Here is a 23886-nt window from a genome sequence, read left to right as displayed (position 1 = left end):
CCCGTTGCTCGTGCTGTTCGCGTGTTCCAAAGCCCGCCGATCACCGGCCACCGGCCACGGTTGCTTCACCTTCCGGTCGGACCTTCTTCCTGACCGGCCGTCTCGAACATTACCATCACCATCACCGACTACCCTGTCTCTACACTCAAGGCTTGCGCGCCCTTTTGTCCATTTGCTCACTCAAGAGGCATGCAGTCTTGACCGTCTTCCACACAGTAAGCCTTCTCTCCTACGCCCACCAACTTCCAACCAGCCATCATGATGATCGAATTAAATCATGTTTCAAGACGAGGCGGAGTGCAAACTGTGAATGACAACTGCTTCCATATCTGATGATGCCTTTTACACCACCACTTCTATCGATTCTCTATCGCTTCATTCGCTGACTGATATCGTGAATAGCTGACAGTTACCTCGGCGACATCTAACCATCATCTTATATGACAGACAACGATTCCATCAATCACCCTCTGAATTCCTCCAACTTCTTCTTCTGCCTTCCCTGCTCATCAAAGTTGCTATCGCTCAACCACCCCTCGAATGCCTTCTTCCTGTCCTCCCACTCCGAATCCAATATCGAGAACCAAGTTGTATCTCTATTTCTGCCATGTTTATCGATCAGAGCCTGTCTGAAAGTGCCCTCCTCAGTGAAACCATATCTTGCAGCCGCCCTCCTGCTCGGCGCATTCAGGCTGTGACACTTCCATTCATATCTTCTGTACCCCATCTCGAATGCGTACTTGGCCATCAGATACATAGCTTCGGTGGCTGCGGCGGACTTTTGAAGTGCGGAGGAAAACATCAAATGTCCAACCTCGATGACACGATTCTTGGGCTCGATGCGGAGGTAACTGCACCATCCCACTGCTTCCTTTTTGCCATCCACATGCTTGAGGATAGTATAGAATGTCGGATCTGTAGAAGCGGCTTTATTGACCATATCCTCATGGAGAGCGGAGACTGAAGACGGGCAAGGGTCGTAGGGCATGTAATCCCAGAGATATGCATTTTCTGGTCCGCCGATGAGAGGAAAGAGGGTTTCGGCGTGGACTGCTGAAATAGGTTCAAGCGTGACATATTTTCCTTCCATGGTGATCTCCTTGGATGGCCATGGTGCTGGGTTTGTGTTTGCGACTTTTTCGCCCAGAGGGCGTTGGGGTGTGTTGCTCATTGTTGACTTTGAAGTAGAACCAACTTGAATTGAATCGGAAAAAGGTCTGGTTAAGCCAATGCTCGATGCCGAATTGATGTTTATATGTCTATGGTTGCTTGCTGTGACTCAGATGGTTTTATTGTACGAAGCCCACGCACGGCTTGAGTTTCCTTCCCCTTGGAGTTTCCTTACCCGCATTGCGCCATTAGCCATTTTGGGCATGTTGATGCGACTAGCGTAGGGTTTTTTTCCCAGCTGTCTACGCCCTGTCGCACCAATTTGGTGTGTAGATAGGATGTCCAGCATGAAAGGTTGTCATGTTCAGTAACTTATGCGACGATGTCAAGGTGTGTTGGTGAGGATGTCATTTGAAGCCCGAGGATGTCATAACCTCCTTATAAGGGTCCTAGTATGAAGACGAGGATGTCACATCCAAAGCAAGGATGTCATCGAGGATGTCATATAACGACGGCTTTCGCGAGAATCCTCGTAAGCGCCTCTATGAAAAGAAGTGGAAAATTGTTGGAACAATAACTCCATACCACATGACTCGTACATCGAAAAGTACATCCGATGGACTATCAATTGCACCTGAGTAGTTCCTTTTTTGACTGCCAAGCATAGATTCCTCCGCAATCTTGGTCTCTACCTCACATAATCGATCGTCTTCCTCTCACTGTCATCATCGTCGACATCGTCACCTGCACTTCCACCTCGATGTTGACGGCATCCTCGACGGTGAGATTTTCCGCGATGAGCTTGCCTTTGTCAATGGACTTTGCCTTGTGAAAGATCTTATCAATCAGTTTTGGACGGCAATTCTTTCCGAACGGTTTCTTAGGAAAGGTCTGCCATCTTCGCGACTGTCTCTATCACTTGGCGGCTTCCTCTTTTACTTGGCAAGAAGACCACTCGACACTCAGCCAATCCTTCTCGAGTCTCGGCAGGCCAGTTATGTCCTTGTCGCAGGCCCGGCCAAGAGATTGGCACGGGAGAAAGAAAAACGATGCTCGGCGGTAGCTCTGCACGATCTTATCATATAAGATGCTCGCCCTGATCATCTAATCAATCACATTGTCTCACTCCCTACTTCGTCTGTACCATTTGCAGCTATGTGGGACCTTGGAGCCAAACTTTGGGCCAGCACGCCGGCTGCTGAACAGGATGACGCTTCGGTCAGCTACTCCCCCGATGTCACTAACAGAGGGGAAGAGAAAGGGTTGCCCATCGAGAACAGTTCCTCCCAGCCAGACGAGAGTAGCGAAGTGGACAAAGATATTCAGGATGGTGTACGCGAGATCGAAGCCGTCACCTTGGTTTGGGATACCAAGTCGCTGATACTGGTCTTCTTCTTGTACGCATCGAACTTGTGACTTTTTCCATACAACATAGCTAATCCTGTTGAAGCATCTACGCAATCTACACAGTCGACTCCATGCACTCTACAATGTCGTCCGCGTTTACAGCTTATGTCACGAGCGACTTCTCCCTGCATTCTCTTACCGCAACTACCGGCATTCTTTCGAACATCCTCGGAGGTCTCTCGCGCTTGCCTCTCTCAAAGATCATCGATGTATGGGGTCGTCGTGAGGGTTTTGCTGTGATGGGAGTCTTCTTGACCATTGGTCTTGTCATGATGGCAGCTTGCAACAATGTCGAGACTTATGCTGCCGCCCAGGTCTTCTACTGGATTGGCTACACGGGCATCCAGTATATCGTGGCAGTCATGATTGCAGATGCTACAAGCTTGCGCAATCGTGGAATTGTATATGGTATCGTCTCGACGCCCTACCTCTTCACCACCTTTGCTGCCGGTCCGGCTGCTACGAATTACATCAACGGACCAGGTTGGCGATGGGGATTTGGCACTTTCGCCATTGTCACACCTGTCATGTGCTTGCCTGTGTTGCTCATATTCACCTTGAATAAGCGAAAGGCAAAGAAGTTGGGCACCTACAAGGCAAGACCGAGCAGCGACCGAACCATTCTCCAGTCACTTAAGCATTACGCTATCGAGCTTGATGTCTTGGGCTTGCTCTTGATCTGTGGCGGTCTTGCCCTCTTCTTGCTCCCCTTCAGCTTGTACTCCTACCAAGCCAAGCAATGGCGGTCGCCGATGATCATCTGCATGCTGGTCTTTGGTATCATCATTCTCATCCTCTTTGGAGTTTACGAAAAGTTCTTCGCCCCCAAAAGCTTCCTGCCCATCGCAATGCTTTCCAATCGTACAGTCCTTGGTTCTTCCATTTATGGTGCGTTGGCCTTTGTCAGCTTCTACATCTGGAACAGCTTCTTCTACTCTTTCCTGATCGTTGTGAATGATCTATCCATCTCCAAGGCTGTGCTCATCCGCAACATCTATACTCTCGGATCCTGCTCTTGGGCTCTTATTGTCGGTCTACTCATCAGATTTTCTGGTCGATACAAGTGGCTCGCTCTTTACTTTGGTGTCCCTCTGAGCGTTCTCGGTGTCGGGTTGATGGTCGCATTCCGCCAACCAGACGTCAACATTGGCTTCATCGTCATGTGTCAGATCTTCATCGCGCTGGGTGGTGGAACAACTGTCATCTGCCAGCAGGTTGCGGTCATGGCTGCCGTCAGTCATCAGGAAGTCGCCGTCGCACTCGCCATCCAGTATGCATTCACCAGCATCGGAGGCGCTATCGGAAGCTCCATCGCAGCCGCAATCTGGACGGGCGTGTACCCTGCGAGACTCCAGGCCTATCTTCCCGCCGAGTCTCAGGCCAACTTCACCCAAATCTATGGCAGTATCGTCGTTCAGTCTTCGTACGAGATGGGCAGTCCGACCAGAGATGCCATCGCGCGCTCTTATGGTGAGGCTCAACGTTACATGCTCATCGCCGCTACCAGCTTCCTTGCCGTTGGTATTTTCGCCGTCATGATCTGGCACGATATCAATGTCAAGCAAAAGAAGCAGACCAAGGGCCATGTGTTCTAAATTCTGTCACGAGCACTTCAAAAGATGGGTCGGGTTCGGTCGGTTGTCATGATCTGTTAGCGACAGACTTGATTTTAGACAGGATAAATTGCAGGACTAGATCTACTGAACGTCATCTGAAAAATGAATAACAAACAGCATAAACTACCAGTTAATCAGACCAACCCCTACAAGGCTTTACAGAATCACCTTTTCTGACCCGAGTCAACGATTGTGTATCTCTACATTCTTGTAGCTGTGCGTTCTCATCTTGCTTCTCTCAGTCAGAGAATCTTGCGCTTCCTGAAGTAAGCAAGTAGACGTAGGCATATATATCCCCGCACAATCGCGGTGGATGCATTGACCGTACTGTTGAAGAACTTGACATCTTCCGGGATAAGCTCGCGGGTCTTCAAAGAACGTGTACGAACAAGTGGGTTCGTAGGATCGAGGCATCTCTCAAATGACAAAACTGCCAATCGTTTAATGGCGTATTGCCGATCTGGCACATTTTGCACTTGTGATGGCCATTTTACTCGGCAGTTGTTGAGAAAGGAATTCTTTGGTACGGGCGTGACGGGGATAGAGTACCGTGTCAAAGAAAAAGTGGTTCGTAAAACTCTTGAGGATGTCGTGGAGCATCTAGGGATGTCATGTGGGGGTGACAGCTTTCGCGATGGCCTCGGGAGCAAAAATGATGGAAGAAAGAATGAAAGGACGTTAGAATCGTTGCTTGCATACCACATGACCCACAAACCAACCAAAGCGACTTGTGACAAACCGAGACACAGTCCTACAGACGACTCTGGTTCTGCGAGGCCTTGCCTTCCGTAATCGTCTTTGCCGCTTCTGAATAATCACACATATCCGAAGAGTCGTTTGCAATCTTTCTCCATCTGATTGTGCCCGCGCTGTCGACAGCGAAGCCGCCGGAATTCTGCCATCTGTATGATCCTACGCCTGTGGGTCTGAGATCAATGCCATCAGACTCTTTCAGCGACTTCAGGGCTTCCATGACACCTCCGTTGACCATGCCGCCCCAGCCTAGGGATCCAACACCCCATGCTGCGTAGGCTTTGCGCTCGGGGTCCGCGACGAGGGTGTATCGTTTCGAATCGGGGAATGCTTTCTTGCCGCTGGAACACAATTAGCCTCCGTTTTGACAGCATGACATGCGCATGAAGGGCTTACCCAATGTCCTCGAACCACTGCTGCGTGGTGGCTTCGTCACTGTGCTGTACAATCACCACATGCAGCTTCTCATTCTTGCGACTCTCTGCGCCCAGCAATTGCACCTCTTTCTCGGCGAAAGGACATCCACAATGTCTGACGAAAGCCACCAGGGTAGGTCGTCCACCACCGCTCTTCAGATCAACCGAACCCACTTTCGCCGGAGCTTGCTCGCCAACCTCCGGAAGCGCGGCGACAGACGGCGAAGACTGCGGGATAATCGACTTGATGGCGGGGATGTAGGAGGCCAAATAGCTCGTCATGATTGCAACGTGTTGTGTTCGTTCGATCGCGGGTATGTTGTTGTGATGCTATGATCCTTCTGCTTCTTTTACTTTTCAAAGTGGGACTGCAGTGGAGTGGAATGGTGGGTTGCGTTCGCTTCTTGGAAAGAGATGGTGGGATCGAGGGGAGGCTTTCAACCCCGCTTGCGGCTTGCGATTTGAAATGGCGGAGGTTAAGGTTGTTTATCGACGTCATTGTCTATGCCTTTCATGTGATGCTGTTCGTGACATCGATCGAGGGCGGTTTAGTTGTCCGAGGGCATTCGAACTGTTGCGCTCGTAGAAGCGACATTTGGACTCTTGTTGAGGTGCAGGTGTCGTAGGGATGGCGTGAAGGCACGAGAGGGAGACAGGAATCATTCATGAGCATGGCAGGCAGTCAGCCATGCGCGACGAGTTCGTGGTCGCATCCTAACCGACGATGTGATGACCTTGCAACAGAATGCAAAGGAAGGAGAGAAAGGAATGATGTGCAAGGTGGAAGGAGATCCTTCTCCGCATCTGTATCACCATGCCTACGGCGCTTACCGTTCTACCTATGAATCACTTAGAAGCCCCATCATGCACCTGCAAGCAATGTGACACGTTCTTCCCCTTCTTCAGCCTCCGGTTGAGAAACCAGAGTCGGAACTGATGAAAAGATGAGTTTTTGCGTCTGCCTGCGGTAGTGCAATACAAGCGACACTGTGCGAGGAGACGAGAAGGCGCTGCCCCAGAAGTCTCCAAGCTAGTTCAAAAGATTGGGTTCAACATAAAAAAAGTCTTAGTGGTCAAACATAAGAAGAACAGATACTATTGATCTAAGCCAATCGGCAGGTCAACTTGAAAGGAGAAGAAAGAGGGTGAGGATTGGCAGGCTTTTATAGCAAAGCACCTCTTTGATGAGTCAGAAGGTTTAGGCAGCAGTAGGCAGCAGCCTCCCTACCAGTGAATGTGATTGGCAGAGTCCGGCTTGTCCAATGGATTGAAAAGAGTGAAAGACAAAACAAGTCGCTGCTGCTTACCGATAGCAAAGCGCTTGGAGAGTCGGTCGGAGCCAAACGACCACAATTTGCCTATGCGCAAGCTTATGTGATGCGACCATTCTGTCTGCGATATCAACTGACCTACTGAAAAAGCATGCATTTGACCAACGCAAGCAATAGCCAGACGCAGATGCGACTCCCCTACGGCGGCAGTGCATGTCCAAGTCGCCCTCAGCAGATCGCCAATCTGCTCAAACAGCGCAGGATACAGGCCGTGACAGACATGAGACACGAAGTTGCAGCAGCAGCCTGACATGACACAGAGCTGATGAACAGCGAAACACCAAGTAACTCAGCCGCAGCGATCAGGAACAGTTCTTGAAAGTAGACACACTTGACAGATATCAGGTAATTGCGCCGTGATGATGGTGGTGACGATGATGCGGCGGCGGGGATCTTGATTCCGGCAACAAGCAAGCAAATCCGCGCTTGTTCGTGGCGACAAGCCCCTGACAGACGCGTTAGCGGACGGCGACGGCAGATACCCATCCGCCTCCTGGCTTGACCATTGGAGACATGATACACATGAAGCGCTGGTGACAGTCGCAATACTACTGCTTCCGCTGACACTCGGGGCGTTGGTAGGAGAAGAAACGTATTGGTGGTGTGGATGGCATGATTGGTGTCTCATTCACATGCTGGCCGACAAGAAAGAAGCGTGCGGCAAATCATGCCGAGGATAGTGAGTCATAATTGTTGGCGCTTGCCGCGAGCGAGGAAAGCAAGTGTGGGATTCTCGAGTGTTGTTGATTTGAATAGATACTCGTCGACATGGCAGGCGTGTGTCGAGGTTTCACAGTGTTGATGATGAACTGCAAGAGTTCCCAGGTTGGCGGAAATCTATCGAAGGATCTGGACAGGAAAGTTGGATCAAAAGATTTGCAGGCGCGAGGCAGATTTTAGCGTTGAGTCAAAGTGGGTCTTGGCGCGCAGTGGCTGTGGGTATATAAGGCTCGGACACCCTCGCCCTTTCGCGCAGCTTTCCCGCGCTTTTCGACCTTTCCCCGACCCTCTACGCAACGGCGCCCCTCCACATCGTCCCCGCACATCGCAACTCGCCGCATTAAAATCAACAATCTCTGCGTCCATCACGCACCATTGTCCAATTTTCTGCTGCGATTTTCTTTGTCCTTCGGCGGACATTGTTGTGAAAGGGAAATCCATTTGCGGCCTTCTCTCACTTCCGGATTGGGAAAGCGCCTCTTGGCACCGTTCATCACAGACCAACTCCAAATAAACCGGAGTCACTTGTTGGCCATCGCCTTCACTCTCTACCACAGCGCATCCTCCAGGCAGCATCTGTAGGGGACACATTTGGTTGTTCATCTCCCGCTAACGGTACGAGACCACCCATCTCACTCTCAAGCGCATCTCAACGCCGCCGCTTTTTCCCCTCCTCTCACTTGTCGCATCGTCGCAATCGCCTTTCACTTTCACTAAAGGTCGTCACCGACTTTGCGCATCACCTTTTCACGCTTGCGCATCACTTTCCATCTCTCCACTCTCACTCTCACCTCCTGTCGCGTAACTACTCAAGATAAAGTCCAAGAATACCAATCCTGACATCAGCTCGCTTCAGACTGCCTTACCACACTCCGTCGTTCTCTCTACAGCTCACCGCAATCATGGAGACTGTCATCACACACCCCTCGACCGCCGCTCAGGCCAAGAACTTCACCGCACCCGGCTCTTTGTCCTTCCCAGGTGGCGCAGGTGATCTCACCCCACCTTCATCTGAGAAAGATGGTCAGCAGATCTCGCAGACAAACGGCGCATACGGGTACGGCAACACTTCGCAGCCTCAGGGCCAGCAGCAACAGCCTGCACAGCAAGGAGCCGCCGCCCAACAGGGTGCTGGGGTGACTCCCGCGACTCCCGCTGCTACGCCCGGCGCTGGTCAGGGTGTCAGTGGCATTGTGCCTACATTGCAGTGAGTATCCTTCGTGTAGCAACGTTTTGTTGTTGGCATGTTGTTGACATTTCGCGCTTTTAAGGAACATTGTCGCCACGGTGAACCTTGACTGCAGACTCGATCTGAAGACGATTGCCCTCCACGCCCGTAACGCAGAGTACAACCCCAAGCGTTTCGCCGCTGTCATCATGCGTATCCGCGAGCCCAAGACCACTGCTCTGATCTTTGCCTCTGGCAAGATGGTCGTCACTGGTGCCAAGTCCGAGGATGATTCGAAGCTCGCTTCTCGCAAGTACGCTCGTATCATCCAGAAGCTCGGCTTCAACGCAAAGTTCACCGACTTCAAGATCCAGAACATCGTTGGCTCCTGCGACATCAAGTTCCCCATCCGTCTGGAAGGTCTTGCTGCTCGCCATCACATGTTCAGCTCTTACGAGCCTGAGCTCTTCCCCGGTCTCATCTACAGAATGATGAAGCCCAAGATCGTGCGTGTCGCCTGTGAATCTGTCTCTGTCTTCTTCCATCTGACTAACATCTCTCAGGTGCTTCTCATTTTCGTCTCCGGCAAGATCGTCCTCACTGGTGCCAAGGTCCGCGAAGAGATCTACCAAGCCTTCGAGATGATCTACCCTGTGTTGTCCGACTTCCGCAAGGCCTAAGTCAACTCCGCGAGGCTGCATCAATGCCCGGAGCCAAGACAGAGCCACCAAACAACCCTGCTAAACAACCACAACCCCTTACCGGCACTTGTAACAATAGCCTCTTCCATCTTCGGATGTATTATCACCACTACTTCGAGGTCTTGCCATCCTCATTGGATGTGTCTTGAGCATTGCCCCCGCTTCTCGACACATACCTCTCTTCCCCCTTTTGCAATTGCATGGCGCGGAGTTCCGGTTTCTTTCAAAGCTTTGAGCATGAAGGCTTTTCTTCTTTTTCTTCGGACGGCGATTTTCAAAATCTCTTTTCGGGTCGGTACTTCAGCGAAGATGGTCGAGTGTCTTTCACATACCCCTTGGTCTTCTCTTTCTTTTCCGATACCACTACGACCAAGGGTATGAGAGCATCGATCGCTTTTCAAGGCGTTGATACACCTTTTCTTTACTCTTTTCAGCTTGGAAGGTCACTGCCTTGACATGACCTCAAGAAACTGTTACGAAAAAAAATACGACGAGAGAAGAATGGAAATGGCGGAGGAAGTTTGGAGCGAAGATGATTGATGGCATGGGCGGTCTGTTGATTTGCTGAGGAATGCAAAGGACAGGGGGTGCTACCTTGCTGCAATGAGTAGCACCCGACTTACTACATTACTCTCAAAGCATAGATAATATGGCCGAGGTTCATAGCCTCCTCCAATGTCATCTCAAAAACATCATCAACCTCTTCCCGCATGTTTGTAACCTGTGATTGTCCCTGTATGTGTTGCTGTTCATCATTTGCCTGTCTCAATGGACAGTAGATTTGTCGTCACCTGTCGCTACCTGCCCTGCACTTTATCTCGGTGACCTGTCTGCTTCTTTGGCCTTGCTTGCTCCTTTGTTGGACTCCTTCAATCTTGATGGCTCCTCCGCGGCTCCGCCTCTTTCTATCAACTGTCTCCTTCTTTGTATCACTTCTATGTCCACGATTGGACCGGTCTCGTAGAGAAGTGTTTGTTGAGACCAGGAGATGGATCTTCCCACACCATTGACTTTGGAGTTGAATAGATGATAACAATGGTTGGTGATTCTTTATATATTGTTCATCTGCTCAGCCACCATATTCTCCTCCCCTACGTCTGCACCAGCAAACATCGCTTTCTAACATGGCAAAAGCAAAAGCAAAAATGTACATGACAAATGACAAAGTCCCATCTAAAGTTTAGCCTTGTTCTCGCCCTTTTGCAATTCATCTTCCAGCACCATACCCTTGACACCACCTCTCCAGTCCTTTGTCCACACTTGATCTTCCAAATCGCGCTCCGGCCATGCCCATTTATCTTTGAATTCGGCCGGTGGGTTGCCCAGCAAACAATCGACAATCTTGTCGCCGACGACGGGGAGGAATTTATACGCGTGGCCGCTGCCTCCTGTGGCTACGAAGAGGTTTCTGTATCTCGGGTGGTAGGATAACAACCAATCTCCTCTGGGGGTGTCTGTGTACCAGCAGATGCGTGTGGAGATGAATGGGCGGGTGGCGAGTGATGGGTATACGGCTGCGAGGAAGCTGCGGAGGGCCTTTTTGCCTTCTGAGGGGATCTCGAGGCCGGGGTGGGAGATGTGGGTGCGTGGTAGGGAGACGGTGATTTTGCCCATGGAAGGGTCTTCCGGGTGGGGTATGCTGACGGGATTGCAGTAGCCGTAGCCGTGGCGGGCGACTTTGAGGACGTTGTTGACGGGTGGGATGATGAAGAGGCCGCTGCTTTCGTTGAGTAGGGTTGGTCGTTCTCCTAAAGCTTCTTGCTCGGCATCGCTGATTTTGATGTAGGAAAGGATTTGACCTGTTGCGCTGCAGCGGCCGCGAAGGTCGAGGAGAGCGGGTGTCCAGGCTCCGGTGGCTAGCACGACCAAGTCTGCTGTCAGCACTCTGCCGTCGTCTGTTTCGCAACCGGTGACGGCATCGTTGCTGAATTGAAGGCGAGAGACTGAAGCGTGCAGGAAGTTGACGCGATCTGTCTCTTCAACACGAGCACGCAGCACACGCATACCCTTCTCAGCATCTGCCCAGCCAGATCTCCAATTCACGTAGCCAAAGTCACCGACTGAGGAACCACCTTTTCCTGTGGCCGCGGCAGCTGCAACAGCAGTCTCTTGAGCGGCATTTGTGTTGTCTCTGAAGATATTCCTGATATCGCTCTGTGTCTCCATAGCCTCAATCTCACCACCCTCGCTTTTTTTGCCAGGCTTGAGTCCACAACGCTCGACATTGGCCATACTGTCTCTCATGTACTTTCTGCCCAAATCGCCATTGCCATTGTCGGATTCATCCTTGTTGACCACGACGGCCAGACCGGGCTCATGGTACACATCTTGCTGACCCCACCATTCGTTTCTCCAACGTGCTTGGGCTTCGATGGCCAGACGGGCGTAAGGGAGGTCCGCGTAATCGGGACGGACAATGCGACTGCTGTCTATGCTTGCGCCATCGGGGGCAGGGAAAGCACTTCGGTCGACGAGTGTGATTGAAGTATTGGCGAATTTCGGGTTCTGCGTCAGACTGTATGCGGTACTGAGACCGAAAACTCCAGAGCCCAGGATAAGCACTGATTTGGGAACGTCCTCTTGAGAAGTAACTGCCATGATCTTGCTCTTTCCTATTCGTACAAAAAACTATACAGGAAGGCGATATTCGACGCCTTCGATGAAGAAATAGGAAGGAATTGAACGATGAGGAATCTGAGAATGCTGCTGTTTCCAAGATCAATCGAGACCTACAAGTTTTGTGTGCCTAACAAAATTCTTTTTCTTTTCCGCGTGTGTGTCTGCCCAGACAGATAAACATGCTCTTTCCTCTGGTCTCCGCCGCTCTTCCCGCCGATAACCGTCCTACAGAGCACGTCTCGCCGAAACCGGGGTCGACGTTTCACGTGTTGTGGGTGGGTCTCGGTTTTGACCTTCCTCTGCAAGAGCAGGGCCTGGAAGGTCGTCATATTGGTTGAGGGGAGGCGGAAATATGATCATGTTCGATTGTGGTTCTGTATGTTGTGTAGAGTGCTTAAGAAAAGTTGTGCTACGAGAAGTATTTACGCTTGGCTTTTGTTTGTGTTGCCTTCCAAATTGGTGGCCTTCCAGAAGCGGCGTGTAAAGCGGCTAGCGCGTCTGCGTCGGGCATTTTGCTCACAAATCTCATGCCAGTGGATTTTGATATCGGTCATTGGAATACGCAAATTCATCTTTCCCATCTGCTCAATCTAACCATACATTCATGATTTATCTTACTCGGACCTTGACCGGCGCAATCAGGTCGACCTCAGCGGCACCATTCTTGCGATCGTTCTCTCTACAACACCCCCTCCAAATTTCAAAAGCACGCTACGACAAGCTGCGCTTGGATCCTGAAGCTTTGAGACGTCACTTGGACAAGAACAGCGAAGTTGAGAGATACAAATACGCAACGCGTCCGGAGGTGCGTGAGAAGCATTCGCGAAGGGGGAGTCGTTATCACGGGGCACACAGAGACGACGAGGCCTACCAATTCGTTGCCAAGTTCCAAGGGTGGTGTAAGAGGCATACATGGGTGCGCGAGCAACTGCCATGGAAAACGCATCGACCTGTTCTCCACGACGTGAAGGTCGAGCACCATTGTAGCGGCTGCAATTGGGCACGACGTGGTGGTGTGAAGTTATGGTTCCAGCATTTGACACAACCCGACAACTGGCTTTGCATGAAGTGTTACTTGCCGAAAGATGATCTGGGTAGAGCCATGCCTACAGGTTACGAGGACGTCAGAAGCTGGGAAGAGCTTGTCAAGAGAAGAGACAGCCTGATGGTGACAGCTGCCACGGGTGATTCGTCAACGCCTTCTTGATAACGAGTTGGGAGCCATCGCAGCGGGACACATGATAATACCAGAGCCTCCGATGGTCAATTGATGGTGGAGAGCAGGAATTTACTGAGATATCATGTTGGTTCCGTCATCTCATGGAGTCCTGTGAACCAAGCTGCCGCCGTCGTTGTCGCTATCACTGTCCAAAGCTGACAGCCATACTTGAGGGAAGATGAATGATCGTGATGGAGGAAAGGCAGTGGATCGGAATGGATACTCTTCGATCATGTTTATCACTCTCCCGCAGATGCTGTCTATCTGGGCTCGCTCTGCTGCACAGCCCACGTACATCTACACCACAGTCCACGTCCTCGAGAAGAAGTATTGCCTGTTCTACTCAAAAGAGATCTCCGAAACACAACCTCGAGCAAACAACCTTTGGAGGCTCAGATCTGATCTTTGGGGCTCTCAATTCTCCGAACGAATCAAAAGTCAAAGATTACCCCTACAACGTCATTCGTCATGCATCTCCCCGCAATCTTCTCCAGTTCTACTCCACGGCAACAACGGCAAGTGTGCCAAACACAGGCATAGTATTGGCCTGTCATCGTAATGTCGTCAACGATGCAGTTAGCGGGCGGCTGAGAGCTGTTCAAGTATCTAGCATGCTCTGATCCTCCTTTTCTTGCATCAACTTCCCAAGTACTTATCTTCATCTGAATCTCTTGTCTCGAATCAACTCATCAACACACATCCATCGCAATCATGGGCAAGTCGATCTCCGAAGCCATCGGTGCCGACCACGACGAATTCGACGTCCTCTACGAAAACCTCAAGAACGCCACCGACGACGCAGCAAAAGTCCGCTGGCGAAACCAATTGACCTGGACAGTCGCCCGCCACGCCATCAGCGAGGAATTGACATGGTATCCCGCCATGGAGAAGCATTTGGGCGAAGAAGGTGTCCGTCTGTCCAAGACTGACAAGGAACAACATCAAGGTGTATGTCAAGCTATCATCTATCAACCAGTATTTGCTAGATGCTGATGAGTGTGGGATTAGGTCAAGGATTACCTTTACAAGTTGCAAGATATGACGCCTGTGGATCCTAAATTCATGCCCCTCCTTGATACTTTGATGGATCTTCTTCACCACCACATCGAACATGAAAAGGAGGAAGATATGCCTCGTCTTGAAGGCTTGCTTTCCCGCGAGGAGAGTGAAGCATTGGCCGCAAGTTTCGAGCGCACAAAGAAGATCGTACCCACACGAAGCCACCCCGGTGCACCGACGAGCTATTACCTGGAACTGTTGACAGGCTTGATGGCCGCGCCTGTTGACAAGTTCAAGGACTACCTTAGCGATTTCCCGGATTCCAAGGACAAGGAAGAAGCGATCAAGGCGAGAGAGAATAAGATGTAATGGTACAACCTTTATAATATTGTGTATATTCGATATCCTTTGCAACATCAAAGTCTGTCGCGACCAGCCATCTCTCGCAATCACACCTAAAGCGGTCCAGTCTGTATCAATGCACATTGTTCTTAGAGCTCAGGAAAGTCGTCCATGAAGAAACGTTGTTTGTTATGCTCCCAGTCTTAGGTTTGCAGGAGTTGCTTGTCACACAGCAAAGAACAATTGATTAGCTATCACCGTGTTTCGAGTATCGAAAGCCCTTACCAATTCTCGTGGTGGTCCGCAGTGATTTCTAACCCAGATTCGATCAAGAACTTGTAAAAGCATAGCCATTCGTATGCTGGCATAGTTAATTAAGCTTGAGGAGATAGCGGACTGGAGTTGGGTAACAGACACGGCAATTTGTTTGATACCTTGCTGACAATACAGCAACGCTGGCGAAGGGTCCGAGAAGGCTGGTTGATTGGTCTGGCGCACTTGCATCTCGATACCTGAAAGTGCTCTTGCCAGTATCTCCAGCTCAGCAGCTATGTTCTTGATATTGGAAGGGGCATCTCCTGCTTCTTGGACGAGACTTCTAACCTTGGTGATCACCTCTATGGTTTGAGCTGCAACGCCGACGACGCCGATTGCGGATGCGATAACACCGAACTCCATGGCTCTTTCAAGTGCAAGCAAGCTTTTGCAAGAAGAATACGAAAGGTTATGATTTTGGGGGCCGGGCTGCTGGTGGCAAATGAATGCAACCATGGCAGAATAGCGCAGGCATACTACTACCTCAATATAGGCGTGTGATAATCGGAATGCATACAGCTGCAGCAGGCCAGACCTGCAGCCAGGATGGGTCTTGAGGGCGATCATTGGCGGAGAAGATGGCTGACGCCAATGAGCAACTGTCCAAAGTCGCGAAGGAGAATTTGAGGCGGGCAAAATATGGTCTTTCACGAGTCGACTTGACAGTAAACAGTGCGTTCATCATATATAGTCATAACAGGGTGGCTTAACAATACCGCAACATGCGACAGTCTCGGAGGGCAGCCTTGTCCAGACGCAGCCTTAAACAGCGTGGCTGCAGCAAGGATGAAGCATACCATTGGTCAATGATGTTAGCCAGTCAAAACTGGATACCATTGTACCGGAGACATTGTCGTCAAGCTATAGATCATGTCGACCATTCATAAGGTCCAACGGCAATTGCTTGGTTTCATGGCCTTGCATGATGTGACATACACTGTCAGGTGTGCGGAAGATATCAAGTATAGATGAACCCGAATGGGTGGTTGATCGTGTGGTGATTTGGCCACATGAAATATGACATCCAAGCAAGATCGCATTCCTGAGAGAAGAGGTAGTTAGCGAAAGAAGTAGGAAGTGGCTGAGTGGACACTTGTAGGTGTAGAGCTCGAGAATGAGCTTGTGTGGTCAAAGCTTCTGCTCTCTCTCTCACATGCTCATGACCAAAAATCTTTCTCGAGTCAAGGCAGCAAGACTCGACAACACAACATCATGCCGCGAGGAGTCCCCCGAACGATACCGAAGAAACCAGGTCCCTACCATGCCAGAAGTCCAGTCCCTCAATATAGAGCACCACCACCACGCACACCCATAGGCTCCAATGCCAACCCTGCCGGCCCCGCCGCAAATGCACAATCCAGGATAAAGCTCCAACGAGGAGCACGAGGAGTCGGCATCTATGTCATGGGAGCTTGTGCCTTTGGCATGGCCTTCTACATGTCTGGAATTGCCGTTTCCCTATACAAGTCTCGAGATGTGCATGGCGACCATTCACCCTCTGCCCAACGCGACGTCGCTGGTGTCTACGACACAACAGCAGGGGGGTTTGATGCGGAGGTCAACTTCTCCGAGAAGGTCGGAGGTGTCATAAAGGCACGGAAAGAGATGTCTGCAATGGTCAAGGGAAATGTGCTGGAGGTCAGCTGTGGCACCGCAAGAAATCTGGGCTACTACAGTTTCGACAAGATCAAGAGCTTGACCCTGATTGACCTGAGTTCTCAGATGGTAGAAGAGGCACGCAAGAAATGGGACATTCTCAACCCTGGCAAGGCTGCTGAGAATGTGCCCATCAGGTTCCTGCAAGGCGACTGCATCGGAGACATGCCCGAACCACCAACAGGAACACAGAAAGATGCAAAGACTGGCACAACCTTCACACCAGGATTGAATAAGGGATACGACACAATCGTGCAAACAATGGGCCTTTGCAGCACAGCACAACCCGTCGAGCTGCTCAAGAACCTGTCGAAACACCTGGATCACTCAAACCCGGATGCCAGGATCTTGCTTCTTGAACACGGTCGCAGTTACATTGGATGGATGAACAAACTTTTGGATATGACAGCGCCTCAGCACGCTGACAAACACGGTTGCTGGTGGAACAGAGACATCGGTCAACTCATCGAAGACAGCGGCCTCGAAGTCGTCAGAGAACGCAGAAAGCAGTTTGGAACCGTCTGGATTTTTGAGCTGAAACCGAAAACGGTGACACAAAGCATCAAAGATAAGGCAGAGCAAGTTGGAGGTAAAATCGAACAGGAGATCCAAACTCAAACGACTCAGAATGGTTGGCTTTCTTGCATGTCCAAGTGAAGGGCAGTCGATACCAAGCGCATCAGGTTTCTTGACCGGTGCATGAATCGCTGTCTCTCCACCAAGGTGTTGGAGTCCAGCTGAAGACATGCACGGATTCATCTGGAGGTGGAGAGCGTTTATTGAGAGCCCAACTGGATAGCGCTTTTCATGGATGCTCTCCGCGCAAGCCCAATCCGTGCATAGCTTCAATCTCAGACTCGACGAGGCGCATGCTTGAATGACTGATATGCGCTTGATAAGAGCCCTCACATGGGCATCAATCCTCATTGTTGAGCTCATCGAGCTGGCTTTCGTCAGATACAGCTCTGAAAAGTTTAGCCGACGCTCGTCGACGATAACCGCTCAACTGCCTAAAGCAGCATGCTCAAGGCTCGACGTTGTCGCAAAACGGTGGCCAAACCGTGGTGCTGACAAGCGAAAAGAGGTGGTCCGACTGCAAAGAAGCAAACACTGGCGACGAGAGATTTAAGCTCAACTCTCGCTCCTGACATCACCCCGCTACACTGAAGCACTATTGACTTTGTGCACGAGTCGAACAAGGATCATGCTTGAGAACAAGGCAAACTCGCGAAGGTTTAATTGTACAGCTGAAGGGGCTAGGTGTATGTACAAAGGATTGCGGGGGTCTCGAGACGTAGAATCGCATCCAGCGAGAGCGAAGAGCAAAATGCTGCTTGTTGAAAGTCACTCGCAAAAGGTGGCATGTCGTGATGTCCCAATAAAGTCAATGCCATTCTGAGCTTCAAAGTCCAGACTTTCTACCCCTTCTTCGTACGTATGCTTATCGGCATGGCAAGCAGAGATACATGGATCGGCGCGGACCGTACGTCAACCGAATCTTTCTGAGACAGGCACGGATAATAGGCTATCGTAGGGCAAGTGCAAGCTGATACTGTATCGCAGAGCTGCAGAAGACATGTGAGGGAAGCTGCAGGAGTCCTGCAAGCCTCACAAAAAGGGCGCTTCCAGTCGTGCAATCTCGCCTGCGACTTCAGAAGCTGGCTGGCTGTATGCAGATGTCGTGCGGGTCAGCAACAAAAACTAAGGTTACACTTTCTGCTGTGAGGAGAAGAAAAGAAGCAAACAACAGCCCGCGATTTAGTCCATGCACCGATTGCGGAGACTGTTGGACGCAGGACTCTAGATGGGGTAGGAATTACGAAACGGCATACGCGCGCTTGTGGAGAGGCTGTGGGCTAGTGATTGAGGAGAAAATGGAATCGTGGAAAGAAGCAAACCAGAACACCAGACGAAGGCGTGACTCGTGGAAGCATAATGGACGACGAAGGATTCGCGTTTGAGCCGGATCGCCGGGGCAGAGGGTTGCCGTGACGGTCCCCGAGTGATGGTAGCTAGCTAGGCAATTTGTTTACCAAATGAATAGTTCTATCAACGTGCTGTGGAGATGAGATGGTGAGATTGGGCAAACGATTGATAAGAAGCAGCACTCTGCGGTGAGGGAGATGAATTGATGAACCAAACAGCTGATATCCGTGATCCGGTGCTCCGCCGTGACGACGGCGGACGGTATGGAGCTCAATCCGAGCTTTGAGTGTTGACGCGAGGTATGATGCATGACTCGACGTCAGAGACACGAGAGGTACAGCTTTTGGAGCATCAGGGGTACCGCGGCATGAGGGTGCTTTTTCTCGAAAGTCATGATGATTGGTCGATCAGCAGGATAAGAATGGCTCCGCGTCGCAAGCTGCAGACGCGGGAATGGCTGGTGCGACGTACAGTCGATCAGCATGTCATTGGTTGGAGGAGTGCAGCTGCACCTGTGTGCTGTTTCATGTCTGAAAAATCACATGGAAAAAAAAGTGGCAGTTTGGATAGCTGTAGAAAAAGAGCGTGGATAGAGAAGCAGGACTGTTTGCAAGCAGAGGACAAGTGTCGCAAGTAAACAATGGAAACGAATGAAACACAGACGATAGAGTCGCTGGGCTGAGTGGAGAGAAATAACGTTGGTGCTTCTGATGGTAGCGGCCGAGTGTCGCGGTGGTCGGAGGTGGACTGTGGTGGTGGTCGGTGGAAGGTGCGTTCTCTTGCTTGGGTCACGTATTCGCCAAGTCCCTTGCTGCTGCCTGTGACAAGATAGATGGTGGCCATGTTTCCCAATCGAAAGCATCCCCTGAACTTGGTTTTTCCAATCCCTCGCACTTCGTACAAAGATACAGCATTTTCTGGCCGTGGAAATTATCAGAACAATTGTGCAGACTTAACACGAGCAAACAACTTTTTTTCCTGGCTAGAGCTCCAAGCTTGCACTTGCACATCCGTTCGCCGCCGACGCAACCGCCCATCCAGCGAAAGATCGAGCCGAGCCCCCTTGGCCTCAAGCATCCGAGCTTTGGAACCCCTAACACCATCGACACAGCATCCCAACCATCTTCCACCGCCTCACCAAGCAGCAAGCTCGTCACCGTCCATCGCCATCTTCATTCCAATCCGCCTGCGAAGTTGATTTATCGTCCAACATTCTTCCGCCAACTCTAGGACTGCACACCCTAGATAAGCAAGGCTGACCATCCATTCCCCGATCGACCAATCAACGCCCAGCCCCAAGCTTCTGGTTGCTCGCCCACATTTTCCCAGCCGACGCCCAAGGAAACAGAAACACCGACGCGCCCAAACAATCAACTTTTGTGCTCTGTCCGCACCACCGCCGCCGAATCGCCAATTCATCCACCCACCATGCCTTATAACACGAGAAGAAAGTCGCTCTCCCTCTCCGAGCTCGGTATCACCGTCCCCAAACGCTCTCGCGCTTCTTCGCAATCCCACCCCTCGCCGCCAGCTACCGTCATTGATGACGAGCCCGTCCCCAAGAAGCCCAAGCGGTCGCACGACTCCTTGTCGCCTCCTCCGGCACTCATGAGTCCACCCAAGACAAAAACTTTGTCTATCCGAACGGAACCACCCTCGCGATTGGCCGAGCACACTCCTCCGCCATCACCCGGAACGCAGACGGTGCACACGATAGACACGGAAGGCATCAGCGACGATGTGGTTGTGGCAACCATCAAGCAATTGGAAAAGACTGGCAACAGACCACACCTTGTCAAGGAATTGGCTGCAGTTTTGTGTCACTGCATAGGCGCCGTGGAGAAGTAAGCATAAGCAGCCTCCAACTTCTGTGTAACTCGCTAACACCCGTCCTAGGTCTGCCAATCCTGCCAACCTGATCTCGTCGCGTCTCACCAGCTACCTCAACCGTTCTTGGCCCGCCGTCAGTCCTTGTCCACTGGCCAAGTACCAGTCCCAAGTCCACCCCCGCCCTCTGTACTATTTTTTGACCACTCAACCCCATCAACCCATTCCTGAGCTCTCGCAATCCCACGACATTCCCGCCGCCCGTCGCATCATTACTCCTGCTCTCTCATCCGCCGCCGATGACGAGGACGAGAAGTACAGCAGGTCACGCGCCTCGCTCTCTCCCGAAGTCGATCTGTCCAGTCCCGAACTTGACGAGCCGCCGCATGGTGACATTGGCTCCACCTTCCACCCCCGTCATTCGCTGTCGCGCGACCATCCTCCCACAACCTCCAACCTCGCCCACAATCGCCGTGCTGATAGCCCTCCCCTTGAGCGTGAAGAACGCGATTTCAAGCAGACAGCAAACGCCCTGCAAGAGCTGCGTCGCGCAAGCCAAGAAATCATCACCAAGCCCATCAAGGTTGAGGCTACTGAGACAATCGCCATGTCGGTCGAGGAAGATGACAGCAACGTCGAAACCACCGACGACCTTTTCGATGGTCATGACCACCTCTCCTCATCCGTGAGCACCCTCTACGATTTGAGCAGCCCTCTTTTGAGACCCGAAGGTTTCTACGATCTCAAGACGCAGCAAGCTCAAAGCTGGAACACCGAAAAGAGAGTCTCAATCGACGCCATGTCTTTGGATGACCGGGACGATGACGCTATGGACATGTGGAACGACTTCCGAAGCCCTGAGAACATCGACCTTGACGAACTCGAATGTCTTCTGGACGCCTACTAGACGCGCCTCCCCCCTCATCGACCCCATCTCGTATCCTTCCAACCTTCTTCACTCCCATCTTGTTTGATTCCGGGAAAAAGCGTTTCGCATCATTGTTTGCTGCACCGGTACCCAAAAGATCTGTTGGCCCTTTCATTGCTTTGGGAAGCATTTTCAACTCCCACTCCTTTTTACGACCCTCTACACCCGAACCTCCTTCTCTCTTGACAGGTTGTTAGATATGCTGGCGTAAAGCTCTGCTATTTCCAACGACCCTACTCCTGTATTACTAGCCACGACCCTCCCTTTCATCATCATTCACACACCCTTCTGATGTCAACGAGAAAAAAGAAGTCGGACGAAAACCCTACCCTACCATTGTACTTGTATATAAACATAACACCTTTCTTGACGATAAACATAAAACTTTTTACTCCTTCAATACATGCTCTCTCTTGTTAGTGTTTGTGCTTTCAAAACATGTCCATGAAAATCACCTTTGAGGGGAGGAAGCCTTTCATGTTGTCTGACCAAGTCACGCTGGTTGAACACCTCACCCTGCTCTCGACTTGCAAGCAGTCTAGCATACTCGAGTCGAGGTGTCATAGTCTATGTCTTCATTGGATATGTCCTCGTGAGTACCGGCGGTTATCAGAGTAGAGATTTCAGTGATCTTGTCCCCGCCGGTCATAGTAGAGCCACTTGTGAACGAGTAATAAAGCTTGGAAGGATTCATTGAATTGTCCGCCAGTTTTGGACGAAGAGCCGGAGTAACCTGATAATGACGTTCCTTACATATCATCATCTTGAAAGACGTTAAAAGGTCTAGGCTTTACTTCTACTGACTCCCTATAAGAGATACAGCACCGGACACCGGCTTCTATGTTGGAGTTGTAAGATATAGTGCAAGAGTAGGGTCACCCCATTTGCAAGATTCGGCTGTACTTCGGGACAGGGTTACCACGAATATCGAAGTATAGAACTTGTCGCACTTTTCTCTTCCTTCCTTCATTCCGACATAATGAAACCTGCACCTGTAGTCTAGAGCTCTAGGAACACACCCTCGGAAGCCGAACATGCTTTGTTCCTGCTCTCGGATCATACGAATCCTTCCCGAGCGCCCCAATTTTGATTGCGGCCGCAAGCTGACGGCACTTCACTAACGCGTCTCGGCCTCATTACTTATCAGGATCCATGGTATCACTCGTTTCTCAAGCCTTGTCCACTGTACTTTTGCAATGTAGCGGTCCCGAACCACGGACTCATAAGTTTTGGAGAACATATTGCATCGTGACAAAGTCTTAAACAACAGCTTCAACAGCATCTTAGCTCGAAACACGACCTTGCAGGAACCATGCAAATCCCAACTTTCTTTCTAAGGACAACTATCCGACTTTTGCTCTTCCAGGCGCTCGTCGCATGGCTTTCTATGCGCAGCCACAACTTGCCTCTACCTTCCGCAATAAGATGGATCCTTACCACCACCCTTGGGTCATATGTCACCACCGCGAAAGACATCCTCGACAACAGGTTCGGTTTCATCTTACCATGGGAAGCGACATTCATCCTCCCAGCAGCATTGGATGAATACATCACGAACAGCATGCCCGATTTGGCCATCTTGCTCGGCACATCACCCTGCGATGAGCGAGTCACACCAAACGACCCGGATACCAAGCTTTGCGCTCCAATACTCGCGCACCATTGTTTCGGTCATGCGGAAATGTTTCCCCATAAGCCCAAAGTCAGGTTACGAATTATGGAGGCTTGTTGGCAGAATTACCACACGGATGTCATAACAGCTAGAAAGCATTACGACAGGTGTCATAAGAACGAGCCACCGTCTATCATGCAGCTAGTCGGGTGTTTGAAGGCGATAGAATATTGGGAGAAGAAGTTGGGAATCTGCAGCAGGTTGCAGCCTCTCAGTAGTTGTGTCTTACGGTATGGAGCGCAAGACACGATGGCAGAATTCGAGCGTGAAAAGAAAGAAAAGGCAGATCCAAAGAAGGCCGATTCGAGCGACTTAGAAGAAACTGGCAGAACAGGAAGTCGAGATAGAGACAGCGACAGCATGGGAGGGAAACGAGAGGAGCACAGCAGGACGAGAAGCCCAGAACGGTAGCAACAACAAGCCCGCCGTCCGACAGCTGAACTCACGAGTTACCATGCGATCATGGATTGCCCATATCTGTCTGTCTTAACGGGTCACCCACTGTTCTGTATGGGTAACTTTTAGACTGCACAGACAAGAGGAGACCAAGGTTCGATGCGGCTATGGAGCATTGAGACTTCTCTGATGCCGCATGGTGTTAAGAAGACAGCCCTAGGCATACATCGGCAAGACATGGAGCATAAGGCGACGGAAGCGGTGATCCGAAACCCTGAACTCGCATCATCAGCCATGTATCATTACCAACTCGCAGACAATATACTCATCTCCACTCTTACACACCATCACCATGAACACATCCAACATCGCAAACAGATGTCCACCCATCAGGCCCGTGAAACTCGCATCTACATCACCCCAAAGACTCACGACGTAAAAGCAAACTTGCAAATATCAGCACGACGGCGTCAGCAGAGGGAAGCTTATGCGAAGGTCTATTTTGGGTCTCGCAGCTCTCGTGAGAGGTATGGAGTAAAGCGTGTCGCGTGGTCGCACGTCGCTGTTGGGTTTCGCTGTGGTTTGGTGATGGTGGGATGTTTATGATGATGGAGAGATGAGAATGGGAACGAGGATAATTGAGAGGTGCTGATGAAGCTTTGTAAGTTTGAGTTGGGCGTCGAGGAAGTGGCGATGACTCTTCTTTGACCAACTCAGGCAAGGAAACAACGTGGAATTTTCTGCCGACTTTCTTCCTTCCTCCTC

General features: G+C 50.9%; 13 protein-coding genes across 13 annotated transcripts; 8 read left to right on the top strand and 5 right to left on the bottom strand.

Moving 5' to 3' along the window:
- Window positions 1–295: 295 nt before the first annotated feature.
- M438DRAFT_342531 (acetyltransferase) lies at window positions 296–1275 on the bottom strand. The gene has a single exon (XM_029904781.1). It carries the CDS (start codon window positions 1169–1171, stop codon window positions 464–466), a length of 708 nt encoding a protein of 235 aa, XP_029765202.1. The 5' UTR covers window positions 1172–1275; the 3' UTR covers window positions 296–463.
- A 565-nt stretch (window positions 1276–1840) lies between these two features.
- On the top strand, window positions 1841–4280 carry M438DRAFT_362249 (major facilitator superfamily transporter). The gene is made up of 2 exons (XM_029907568.1): window positions 1841–2507; window positions 2561–4280. The coding sequence occupies exons 1-2, from the start codon at window positions 2266–2268 to the stop codon at window positions 4110–4112; spliced, it is 1794 nt and encodes a 597-aa protein (XP_029765201.1). The 5' UTR covers window positions 1841–2265; the 3' UTR covers window positions 4113–4280.
- M438DRAFT_95535 (uncharacterized protein) lies at window positions 4245–5050 on the bottom strand. The gene has a single exon (XM_029910425.1). It carries the CDS (start codon window positions 4835–4837, stop codon window positions 4376–4378), a length of 462 nt encoding a protein of 153 aa, XP_029765200.1. The 5' UTR covers window positions 4838–5050; the 3' UTR covers window positions 4245–4375.
- On the bottom strand, window positions 4716–5690 carry M438DRAFT_95540 (uncharacterized protein). The gene is made up of 2 exons (XM_029910426.1): window positions 5283–5690; window positions 4716–5227 (listed from the first exon to the last, which is right to left on the bottom strand). Exons 1-2 carry the CDS (start codon window positions 5582–5584, stop codon window positions 4885–4887), a joined length of 645 nt encoding a protein of 214 aa, XP_029765199.1. The 5' UTR covers window positions 5585–5690; the 3' UTR covers window positions 4716–4884.
- A 2159-nt stretch (window positions 5691–7849) lies between these two features.
- M438DRAFT_342526 (uncharacterized protein) lies at window positions 7850–8566 on the top strand (the record flags this gene model as incomplete). Its single annotated transcript, XM_029904780.1, has 1 exon — window positions 7850–8566. Exon 1 carries the CDS (start codon window positions 8256–8258, stop codon window positions 8562–8564), a length of 309 nt encoding a protein of 102 aa, XP_029765198.1. The 5' UTR covers window positions 7850–8255.
- Window positions 8433–9586, top strand: M438DRAFT_342525 (TBP-domain-containing protein). Its single transcript, XM_029904779.1, has 2 exons — window positions 8433–9027; window positions 9085–9586. The coding sequence occupies exons 1-2, from the start codon at window positions 8731–8733 to the stop codon at window positions 9199–9201; spliced, it is 414 nt and encodes a 137-aa protein (XP_029765197.1). The 5' UTR covers window positions 8433–8730; the 3' UTR covers window positions 9202–9586.
- Window positions 9587–10395: 809 nt separating this feature from the next.
- On the bottom strand, window positions 10396–11820 carry M438DRAFT_371783 (FAD dependent oxidoreductase; the record flags this gene model as incomplete). Its single annotated transcript, XM_029908291.1, has 2 exons — window positions 10396–11315; window positions 11403–11820. 2 exons carry the CDS (start codon window positions 11818–11820, stop codon window positions 10396–10398), a joined length of 1338 nt encoding a protein of 445 aa, XP_029765196.1.
- Window positions 11821–12445: 625 nt separating this feature from the next.
- On the top strand, window positions 12446–13048 carry M438DRAFT_264987 (uncharacterized protein; the record flags this gene model as incomplete). Its single annotated transcript, XM_029899983.1, has 1 exon — window positions 12446–13048. The coding sequence occupies one exon, from the start codon at window positions 12446–12448 to the stop codon at window positions 13046–13048; it is 603 nt and encodes a 200-aa protein (XP_029765195.1).
- Window positions 13049–13771: 723 nt separating this feature from the next.
- Window positions 13772–14428, top strand: M438DRAFT_265105 (uncharacterized protein; the record flags this gene model as incomplete). The annotated part of the gene is made up of 2 exons (XM_029899996.1): window positions 13772–14008; window positions 14069–14428. 2 exons carry the CDS (start codon window positions 13772–13774, stop codon window positions 14426–14428), a joined length of 597 nt encoding a protein of 198 aa, XP_029765194.1.
- A 254-nt stretch (window positions 14429–14682) lies between these two features.
- M438DRAFT_362245 (uncharacterized protein) lies at window positions 14683–15729 on the bottom strand (the record flags this gene model as incomplete). Its single annotated transcript, XM_029907567.1, has 2 exons — window positions 14836–15729; window positions 14683–14762 (listed from the first exon to the last, which is right to left on the bottom strand). The coding sequence occupies exons 1-2, from the start codon at window positions 15281–15283 to the stop codon at window positions 14683–14685; spliced, it is 528 nt and encodes a 175-aa protein (XP_029765193.1). The 5' UTR covers window positions 15284–15729.
- Window positions 15730–16111: 382 nt separating this feature from the next.
- M438DRAFT_253649 (S-adenosyl-L-methionine-dependent methyltransferase) lies at window positions 16112–16933 on the top strand (the record flags this gene model as incomplete). Its single annotated transcript, XM_029899680.1, has 1 exon — window positions 16112–16933. A coding segment is annotated over one exon (822 nt), but the record flags the coding sequence as incomplete, so codon positions are not given.
- A 2793-nt stretch (window positions 16934–19726) lies between these two features.
- On the top strand, window positions 19727–21032 carry M438DRAFT_264869 (uncharacterized protein; the record flags this gene model as incomplete). The annotated part of the gene is made up of 2 exons (XM_029899974.1): window positions 19727–20142; window positions 20195–21032. The coding sequence occupies 2 exons, from the start codon at window positions 19727–19729 to the stop codon at window positions 21030–21032; spliced, it is 1254 nt and encodes a 417-aa protein (XP_029765191.1).
- A 1333-nt stretch (window positions 21033–22365) lies between these two features.
- Window positions 22366–23136, top strand: M438DRAFT_265368 (uncharacterized protein; the record flags this gene model as incomplete). Its single annotated transcript, XM_029900020.1, has 1 exon — window positions 22366–23136. One exon carries the CDS (start codon window positions 22366–22368, stop codon window positions 23134–23136), a length of 771 nt encoding a protein of 256 aa, XP_029765190.1.
- Between the last annotated feature and the right edge of the window lie 750 nt (window positions 23137–23886).

This window comes from Aureobasidium pullulans (assembly GCF_000721785.1).
Source record: "Aureobasidium pullulans EXF-150 unplaced genomic scaffold scaffold_2, whole genome shotgun sequence".
Lineage (NCBI taxonomy): Eukaryota > Fungi > Ascomycota > Dothideomycetes > Dothideales > Saccotheciaceae > Aureobasidium > Aureobasidium pullulans.
This window is presented reverse-complemented; position numbering and strand designations above follow the sequence as displayed.

Bases quoted from the DNA above. Each gene is read 5' to 3' on its own strand.
- M438DRAFT_95540 (XM_029910426.1), bottom strand. From the start codon at position 5,584: ATGACGAGCTATTTGGCCTCCTACATCCCCGCCATCAAGTCGATTATC. The intron at 5,228-5,282 runs GTAAGCCCTTCA...ATTGTGTTCCAG, and splicing joins CAGTGGTTCGAGGACATTGG to CGGCAAGAAAGCATTCCCCG.
- M438DRAFT_342525 (XM_029904779.1), top strand. From the start codon at position 8,731: ATGCGTATCCGCGAGCCCAAGACCACTGCTCTGATCTTTGCCTCTGGC. The intron at 9,028-9,084 runs GTGCGTGTCGCC...AACATCTCTCAG, and splicing joins GAATGATGAAGCCCAAGATC to GTGCTTCTCATTTTCGTCTC.
- M438DRAFT_342531 (XM_029904781.1), bottom strand. From the start codon at position 1,171: ATGAGCAACACACCCCAACGCCCTCTGGGCGAAAAAGTCGCAAACACA.
- M438DRAFT_362249 (XM_029907568.1), top strand. From the start codon at position 2,266: ATGTGGGACCTTGGAGCCAAACTTTGGGCCAGCACGCCGGCTGCTGAA. The intron at 2,508-2,560 runs GTACGCATCGAA...ATCCTGTTGAAG, and splicing joins CTGATACTGGTCTTCTTCTT to CATCTACGCAATCTACACAG.
- M438DRAFT_95535 (XM_029910425.1), bottom strand. From the start codon at position 4,837: ATGTGGTATGCAAGCAACGATTCTAACGTCCTTTCATTCTTTCTTCCA.